Source organism: Pleurodeles waltl, chromosome 7 (assembly GCF_031143425.1).
Source record: "Pleurodeles waltl isolate 20211129_DDA chromosome 7, aPleWal1.hap1.20221129, whole genome shotgun sequence".
Classification (NCBI taxonomy): Eukaryota; Metazoa; Chordata; class Amphibia; order Caudata; family Salamandridae; genus Pleurodeles; species Pleurodeles waltl.
The window spans coordinates 19008103-19018194 of NC_090446.1; the positions used below are offsets into that span (position 1 = coordinate 19008103).

At 40.8% G+C, this 10092-nt stretch overlaps 1 protein-coding gene across 1 annotated transcript; it reads left to right on the forward strand.

Moving 5' to 3' along the window:
- Positions 1 to 1025: 1025 nt before the first annotated feature.
- LOC138247130 (uncharacterized) lies at positions 1026 to 9846 on the forward strand. The gene is made up of 3 exons (XM_069201872.1): positions 1026 to 1166; positions 6356 to 6676; positions 9402 to 9846. The coding sequence occupies exons 1-3, from the start codon at positions 1106 to 1108 to the stop codon at positions 9740 to 9742; spliced, it is 723 nt and encodes a 240-aa protein (XP_069057973.1). The 5' UTR covers positions 1026 to 1105; the 3' UTR covers positions 9743 to 9846.
- Positions 9847 to 10092: the final 246 nt, after the last annotated feature.

The following is a 10092-nucleotide window of genomic DNA, read 5'->3' on the forward strand; positions in this document are numbered from 1 at the left end:
AAAAATTGTGTTGAAAAATGTGGTTTTCTGATTCAAGTCTGCCTGTTCCTGAAAGCTGGAAAGATGTGGTGTTAGCACCACCATCCATTTGTTGATGCCGTTTTCAGGGGAAAAAACACATGCTTTCTTCAGCTGCCTTTTGTCCCATTTTTCTGTATTTTGGCTAATTTCTTGGCCTCCTCCAGGGTAACCCACAAACTCTGAGTACCTTTAGAATCTCTAGGATGTTGTAAAAAAGGATGCAAATTTGGTGTGGATAGCTTATGTGGACAAAATGTTATGAAGGCTTAAGTGCGAACTACCCCAAATCGCCAAAAAAGAGCTCAGCACTGGGGGAGGGGAAAGGCTTAGCAGCTAAGGGGTTAAGTCACTGAGCATAGCCCCAATTTCCTCACATCCTGGTAACTGAGATGGGTAGGGAATAGATACCAACACAAAGAAGGAGTGAATGCAAATTACTTGGACGAGTGACAAATGCACATGGTCCTTGACATTATCTCAACCTATTGCACTACCATGCAATAAATTACCTCTTCAGATCACTGGTCTGTAAATTGGTATGTGGCCAGCTTTAAGGTTTCAAATAATTAGTTAACCTAAAGTGTTCCAAGGTGCACTGTGTCATAGTAAATGGCATGCAATTTGATTTGAGACAAATGCCTCTTACCTTCCTTTTTTATCAACAAATGCCAACTGAAATATCACTTTTGAACAGCAAATAAATAAAATAAATGCTGACTACAAACTCCAAATAAGAGTGCGCATGGTGTAGGTACATGAGAAAGATTAAACCAGTGTTGGATTTCCACACTGGACCTTTTTATCTGAGACAAAGCAGGTCATTGTTGGTGTTCATATCTCAATTTGTGCAAGTCTTGGCTGCTGCAACAGATGTAAAGGTTAAGCATATATCAAAAGGAGACACACTGCTGTGGTTCAGATTTGATTAGATTGATTAATCCTATAATATATGTCCGACTTTTCTAGCTTGATAATGCCACCAAAGTCCTATAAATAGTGGACTGTCTTCCACTGTTGAGTGGTGAAAGGAGTTCCGACCCTCTCACTCCCACTTTCAGATCCTGACACTACCTGCTCAGCTGCTATGAAGATTCTTCTCTTTTCTTCCCTGCTGGCCCTGGCAGCAGCCAATGCTATACCTGTTGGTAAGTCCTTCAATGCTGAAAGCATTTATGAGAACCTTCTGAAAGTCCAGACAAGGATGTAGGGGCTGAACATCTCAGCACATCTATCAGCAGTAACATATATCAGTTATATACTGAGCAGTTCTCAACTGTGCCTCTATGAGCTGGCCTTGAAAATCCTGCCTATCCAAACATGCTCATCTCCAGGTTTTCCTTGAAGATGGGAAGTGAAGGTGAGAGCCTAATGTTAATTGGGATAGCGTTTAACACACAAGGGACGTGTTCTCAGAAACCTTTACTTTGACACAATTAATAGTGATTTATTTTAATACTAAAATTAATACTTGCCTGATAAAGGTGTAAGCTACAGCTGGGATACTGATGGACCTTGTAGTTGAGACCTTAAAAGGTAAGGAATGTCACTTGGAAACAAATTTGGAAAACAATTCGGAGCTAATACACTGCCTTACAAACTGAGACAATATGGGCTCTTACCCTAAGTGCTATGTTGACTCCAACGGCTCCATGTTGAGTTTTTTGGAGCCAGCTTAAAATGAACCGAGTATAGTGCGTTGGAACACTCTAGTCAGATGTTATAAGGGGCTATTCTTTATTGGCCCCTTTTTCTGGTTCCACGGAGTAGAATTGGCTTCCCTTTCTTTGCAGATGGATATAATAACTTCAGACCACTACACTGATCCGTGGCTCCAAGGAGGAGTAAGCATTGAAAGTCATGCCAAGATGTTTAACTTTTCTGCAATGTAGAGAAGAAGATCATAATTATCAGTGAAATACTATGCTCACATTTGACTGAAGTTGATTAGCTCAGTGTTAGAAGCTTCAAGATCTAACAATGGTTGGGAACCTGTGGAGAGTTCATTATGAACATAGGTGTCTTCAGTATAGAATTGGAGAGACAACTGATCATCCTAGAAGAGATTGAGAAGATTATGAAGATACATACTAAACAGTGCAGGGGACAGACCAGACCCTAGAAAAACTCCACAGTCCAGGCTAATGATCTTTGACCCCAGAAGCCCTCCTCTCACTTGAGCGACTATCCAGAAAGGAGTGAAACCATCGAGCTGTGCTGTCTGCAGTCCGACAAACCATTTCTAAACCAAAAGCTACCACTACAGTTAACCACTGTATGGTGCATAAACGTTCTTGTCAAACATGGTAGCAAGTTTTAAGCTCAGATTTCCTAAGAGCTTGGATTGTCCTTGTTTCATGTAAGGTGATGCAAGGCATTAGAAGCCCATAAGTTAGATGTATTAAGCCACACAAAGCCACCTTGTATGGCTCTGTATGGCCTAGTAAATCTAGAATAAGGCAAGGAAGCGCAAGTCCCTGCCTTGCATTACTGTGCATTGAGAAGGCATTCCATGGTTGGAGTGTAGGCGTTCTCATGCTTTTTCCCATGTATTGTGGCACATTCCCAGAATTAGTGAGAATAGTAAACCCGGTAATGCCTCAAAATGCTGCACCTTCCCTACAGAGGTGCAATGAGGAGAAATAATTATCTTTGTTACTTTCTCTTTCTATGTGTGCTGTATTCTGTAGCACACGTAGAGGAAAAAATGTTTGTACGGATTGTATTTGTGCCGAAAGGTATGCCTTCCTGCACAAAAACAATCTGCCGTCCTGCAGAAAAACAATCCGCCGTCCTGCAGAAAAACAATCCGCCCTCCTGCACAAAAACAATCCTGCCACCAACACAGATACCCTGGCACCATGACACAGGTTGTCTGCGCTGGCTCTAGGCAGAAATAAGTGCACCAGTGCAGGGGAGAGCAGGAATGAGTCATATTTTACTAAATATGGTGCATTCCTGCTCTTTTCTTGTCACCCAGAGCGGTCCAGAAAGTTGTCTTGCTGCATTGCGTGACATTTTAGTAAATCTTGGCCATGATGTGTTGCTGCTGGCCTTTTGAGCCTGTGTGCTCAAGAGAGATATAGGTAGTACAATTTCATACAAGTGCTGCTCAATACTCCCTTAAATTAAACCTCGCTAACTACTTACATGCAGGTGCTTAAGTGCTGAGTGCCAAGGTACAGTATGCTTTCAATGATTTGTGCTTCAGGTTGTACACAACAATTGCCAAAATGTTCTATTAGGAAATTATGCTGTGTGTATTTGTCAGTTGATGGATACTTTGATCAACCTACAGTCCACACTTGGCTAGTAGAAGCAGTACATCTGCCACATCTTGACACTAATGCTTGGATGGGGCTGGCCCAGAATGCCATATTAATTGAGGAGGTAATATTGACTGAAGGTCCTAGTCTGGGGTGTTTGACCTAGACATTTGTATCATTATATCACTGGATGCATTGAGTGATTCCCCCAGTTGAACTGGCTCTGCACACCCCTTTGTTGGTCTCAGCAAAGTATTCAAAGCTCTTGGCATTTGAGGTATTTGGCATTCATGGGTAAATGTAAATTCCTAATTAATGGCAGACCCAAAGGGGTGTCTCAGAAGCTTCTTTTATATCAGAGTGTTGTCAGGAGTCCACCTTTTTCAATATTTAGGATAGGGGAAAAGCAATAAAGAAATGTGGGTTCATCAATACATGAAGTTGAAGATTGTGGTTGCCACCAGAGAAACCTGCTTTACCAGTTTTATGAAAGTATGGTGTCCATGCATCACCCAGCTCTACTAAGTACCTACTACTCAAAATAAGTACTGTCAGCCCTGTGCAATGCACAGCCTTGAACCTAAACTCCGGTTAACAATTGAGACCCAGTTGATTACACTGAAATCAATTCTTCTCTCACTCTTATACAGTGAGTTAAATCAAGGGTGATGGTTCGGCTCTTTGTCTTATGCTTTGGGTCTTCTTCTGGGCAAATTGAAAGCTAAACCTCACAGGAGTGAACTGCCAGATCTAAAGCATTTTTATGAAACACTAGCCATTGCTATAAAAATATACCTGCAACAGAGACTATTGTTGGCTTTGTATTATAATAGGTGACATATTTGCTTGCGCATTCTTTTATACAAAGGTGCAGTTTTGTCTGTTTTCTTCAGCATGTAAATAATATTTTCATCCTTCACACAGTCTCCAGTGTGAAGAGTTGGTCTCAGTGCTGACCACATTGACGTCTTTAGAAGGGAAGGCAGGAGGTATTGCATTCTACACCACAGCAATTGTAGCTCATAAAGATTTGTGATTTTAGTCCTGATATCTGTTTTGTGTAATGGTTCATTTAACCTTTCTTTCTATAGTAACACTGTTAAGGAAACAATGAACTTCCCAGCTCCTACATTGTTTCAAAAACAACACACTAAATTACATTATTTCATTTTACTTGCATGTTATATTTTGCAGTGACGCGACTGCAGCAATAATCCTATAGTTCTGGAGATTTTATCCAACATATTATAAATGTTTCTTTTCATTAAAAGCTCTGTCTAGAGATTGCCACAGATTGTAAGAAAGTGCTTTGATCTTCTCACTGTTGGAGGTATTAGATATTTTTACTGCCCTTGATTTGATGGTCTTATTTCTTTTTGTCTGTTTCACAAAATATTTGTGAGGGCTGGTTCTGATTTAAGACAGGTCTATGCGGTCACACTGTGGTTACAAGAGCGGGACAGGCCAATGGCTCCTCCAAACAGAGAGCAAGGCAGAATAGTTAGAACAGGGTTTCAGAATACATCATCCAGCACAGTACTAATCATGTTTGTATCAGTTTCAGTCACTTGTTAGTGTATATACAGCATCTCTCTTTGAAAGGCTTGATGTTTAAGATGGAAACCATCCCTAAAACCTCAACCCAGTCCCATTTATTTGTCCTTTCCATCAGCACTTTCCTTACTTTGGAAGTTATCTTGCTAGATATGGGTCTTGCTGGTTCTGTGTAATTATACACTATTCAACAATTGGGCTGTGCAGATTCTTGCATTAGTTCTTGATTGTTTTCTTTATTCAGGAATGCTTTTTCTAAGCACTTTTTATATATTTCCTATTGTGTAGCAACATCTTGAGCCCCCTTTTTCAAAGGAACATGTAATTATTTCAGCATAACCTTGAAGGCTCTGTTACGTTTGGTACTGTAATTTAAGGACTGCCCAGAGGCATGTAACGCTTGAGACACATTTAAGGGCAGAAGTTACATTTGACACTATAAATCCAGGGCTGCACGAAAGCATTTGATCCTTGGGCACATTTAAAGACAGAAGTTTAGGAGAAGCGGTATCCTTTGTTAAACACTATGCACGGGCCAGGGCCAGGTTCCTAGGAAACCCATCTCTGAATCCTTAGTGGAAAATTGACCTTGCGATTAAAAGAGCAGTGCATCCTTTGTCCCAGTCTCAGAATTAATTTTTCTTTCCATTACTATTCTAACTTATGGAGCTATATGGACACTCTGCAAACATCTCCCTCTTTAATATGGTTGTGCATAGGACATGAGCACCAGCTATTGTACGATAAGCTTAGATTTCCAGAGAGCATTGAGTATATTGGCATGTTTTCTGGGCCTTTAAAACTGAGCCCTCAGCATTTTACAAATTATACAGAATCAACTTGTCACTTAAAATAATAAATATGACCTGCTGGGTTTCCAGTCTGCGACTTCTCTCTCCCTCTGCATTGCTCCCAAGAGGGCTTCCATTGTATATATCAAATGCTGAATGTGAAATATAAGGTTTGGCTTAAATTCCTCCTCTTTAACTTTGGGATTATTGTCAGAGACAATACTGGTTGGAGGAAAAGGTCTGCCTCTAGCCAGTGACAGCACTGATAATATCCTCCTACTGCTGTATATACATTTACAAGTCATCATGAGGTAGGAACACATATCAGTGTTTGACCATCACAAAATTACAGCTTCATTGTTCTATAACAAAATGTGTTAAATGAAATATTAATAATAAGGTGCAGATGGTGCAGTGCTCATAGGCACAAACAGTAATTCAAATGTGACACATATGTGCCCCCTGGGTATCCATGGTTCAAAACACAACAGAAGATAGAGTAAGTGTTCCTTCTGAAAGATACCATATGTTACTTCCATCGCCCAAGGGATAGTATGCACTGTGACTCCTTTCATTTGTCAGGGGCTGAGGGTGTCGCTTTAAAGATTGGGCTCATTAGTTGACATTGAATGAGTTCCATTGGAGGATTGTGGACGTTTTAAAGAAATGAATAATGTGAATGACATTCTGTGTATTGAGGATCTCCTTCTTGTGTCTTTGACATAGAACCGCCTGGAAGCCAGGATGTCCAGCATCCTGGGATGTGCTTTGAAGACTACATGCTAAAGCACAGTGCTGAGTTCGAAAAACTTAATAAGAAGGTGCTTGAAGAATTGGATCTTGAAACCAATGGGCCTGGGTCTGACGCTCAGAGCAAACACTGGCCTGAAAATGAGCAAGGTGGCTCCCATCCGGACAGGAAACCCAAACTCTGGCCCATGATTGACTTCTCCACACTAAAAAACTGTTCTGTGGAACAAGACTGTGAGCTCTCGGAGAAGTGCTGTAGAACTATGTGTGGCATGAGGTGCACCGAGCCCATGTTTGGTATGCATTATTTTGCTTTATCATGTCTTTTTCAATGTTGTATTGAGCAGTGTGGTATGATCTGTGAATACATTTATATGTAATATATATATATATATATATATATATATATATATATATATATATATTCAGTCAAATGCTTGTCATGCAACAATAAAGACGGGCAGTGATACGCGGGGGTTCATGAGGCAGCAGTATTTTATTGTTGAAAAATGAATCAAGATGATTAATGCATTTCAACTGGGTAAGCGGTCTTCCTTAAAATCATCAAGACTTTCTCCTACTTTGCTCCAAACGGGGCATTCTCTCATAAAAAAATATTTAAAAAGCTCTTTTGTTTACAGACACAAGATTTTAATCATTCAATTTCCTCTTTCATGTTTGCATAGAAAAATAATTATTTGACTGCCTAGATCTTTGGCATCGTTTGACAAATCTTCACAAAGCTTTCCAAAAAAAGTGTTGTGGTGATTCTTGTTACGCATGGACAGTTTTGGGGTTATCTGTCAAGTGGGGGGGGGGCTGAGAAAAAGGAGGGGTGAAAAAAGTTGCGTTTCTAATTTTAATTCCCATAGGACCCTTATACATGTGTGCAGCCCAAACCACTGGATGGAATTACACCAAATTTGACAGAAAGCTAGCTTTCGGTACGCAGATCACACTTTCACTTATTTGGTGTAAAGCCATTCAGTAGTTTTTGAGAAATTTAGGGAAATGTAGGGAAATCCAAATTTGTATATCTCTGGCCCTGGTAACTTTGTGAATATTTTGCAAATAATTAGCAAATATTTATGACTTTTCGCGAATACGCATGCCAAAAGAAGCACTAGAATTGGCTCACTGCACCATTTTATTTCTCGGGATACGGGTCCACGGGGGATGAAATTCCAAATTGAAAGTGGCATAAGGGGTCAGGTTGAAGATGCCCTGACCCCAGGGTTGTGATATAGGTATGTTTTAGGGGCAAATTATGGGTTTGAAATAATTTTTCTACGTCATGTGAAATATTCACATGCGTTGCGCACGATTGGGTGGTTAGAAGGGCTTGGCTTGGTTGCAACCAAACCTTGAAAGGCCTCCCGACACAGGGGTTGTAATAACGTTTGGTGATTAAAATTACTTTATGTTAAAAAACTCTAAAAATTCACTGAAAAAAACAAAGGTTACGTGGAGGTTATAGTTAGGTTCTGAATTTACTCGTACAAACCAGATAAATTCAGGAGTTATAGTTAGAGTTCTTTCAAGTGGCACACATAGAAGAATGAAAAACGAGGAGAAATAAAGGTATTTCCCCTTGCTGCCCCTCTTTAATGCCTCCCTGTGGAGACGCAGACTTTTGACGTATTCCCAGGTTCACAAATCCTTGTAAATCTGGGAATGCATCAAAATCCATGGGTATTGCGTGGGAACACCCATGGACAATGTCTGTGATGCAAAGTAAGGCATTACCTTACTCCACATCTACAAGGCCATGTAAAGCCACGCAGAGTGGCTTTGCGTGGCTGTGTAGACATGGACCTGCAGCCTGCACTGCCGGTGCGTAAAAAAAAGTGATGCACCAGAAGCACAAGCCGCTTGTAAATATGACCCGAAATTCTCAAATACAGCAATGGCTAATACAACACATTGTTCGTGTTGTGGCCAGCCAATAGCAATCGCCCAGTCTACTTGAAAGGGGCCATTCAGAGCACATCTGTACACATACAGTCCAGATACATCTAACGTTTTCCAGTTCTAGTATCCTCATGCCCAAACTGAGCTCCTCTTTAAATGCTGCTTTCTCGAAACCACTAAATGAATTTAAACCACAAAATAAAAAGCACAGTTCCTGAGTAAAGTTCTAATGTTTTACTTAATTTGGTGTCATTCCATTCAAATGTTATTTCTGTATCAAAGAGCAAAGTTTCAATGGGAATTTACATGGGGAATCACAGTTTTGGGAGCCCTTACCCTTTCCCTTGGCCTGTGCTTGATGGATAGGTAAGAATCATTCCATATAGCAGCAAACGCGGATAGACTACTTTCCTGAAAGTTTTGTCCACACTCCTTAAATGATGCCAAATTTACTAAATAAACAAAAATGCTTCCTGATGGAAAATCTGTAGCTACCACTTTCTTAAATAGTCTAACAGATGAGATTATATATTTCATTACCACTATCAGTCTGAAAGAGATGGCTAGGAATAAAGCATTATTTATTGGTTTGACTGCGAACTGTTATTTAATTACATTTCGATTTTATGCATTCTTGATATAAATATTGTAAAATCACAACGTCTGAATGTCAGTTATTTCCGTTTTTAATTTGCAACCACAACTGCACTTAAACTGTGATTTTTAAGTGAATTTCTGACATACATTAAGGTGTTGTAACCAAAGTTAATCATAACATTTTTTTTGGTTGCACAGTCGACGACAGAGTGAATTGGCCCTGCCAGAGTGTGAGCAGAGCTTGTCTCTTGTCTCCAGAGCTTGGGGGAGGGGTGGGGGGGCAGTCTCACCCCTGCCTGAAGCCTGGCTGAGGTCAGGAGAAGGACAAAACACTCACCATCACTTTGTTGAGGGTAGTGATTGTGGGTAGGTGAGAAAGGATGATGATTGGCTCCTCCGTATCCACGTGACCCCTGCACGTTCTCCCATTGGCCAGGCTCCGGCCTGACTCTTTCCTCTGATCTGACTTACACCTTTCTTTTGGCATCATCTGACTTCCATGTTTTTCTTTTAGAACACCATGATGTTCATTTCCCTGATGAGGCTGACGACCAAGAATCAGATGGGAATGTACAGCAAAGAGCGGAGCGGGCTATCAGCGATGAAGATGAGAGTGAGGAAGAAGACAGTAGCTCAGAAGAAGACCACTCTGGACAGAGATGGCACAAAAGCGGAAGGGAGAAAAGGAGCCACAAAGAAGATGGGCAAGCCAAAGGAAAGGAGGGAAAAGAACACGGGAAAGGAAGGGGTAAAGGGAAAGATAAAGGAGAGGGAGGGAGAGGACATGGAAGCGGAAAAGGAAAGGGTCATGGCCACAGGGAGGAAGGGGAAAGGGGAGGTGATGGGCTACAGTAGTGAAAACTTTTCACAAGCCTTGTTTCTCTTCTCAAGTCTGGAGCAAAAGTGACAATCTTCATTGTCAAACGTAGAGACCGAATAAAGCTGCATTTGAAAGCACACATCCAGAGTCCACTGTACTTTGTTTGGAAATATCAATTAATGTTAGAATAACTGGTTGTTTCTATATTTTGGCATGAAAGTGAAGGGATCTTTGGATGAGACCTAGGGGCGGTGAATTCCTCAAAGTTGTGATGCAAGTGAACTGTTTTCTAAGGTTGATATTGACCTAAATTGAGAAAATGCACTTAAGAAACTTAGGGCCAGATTTACAAGGCCCCAACGCCTCCTTGCGACACACTACCGTC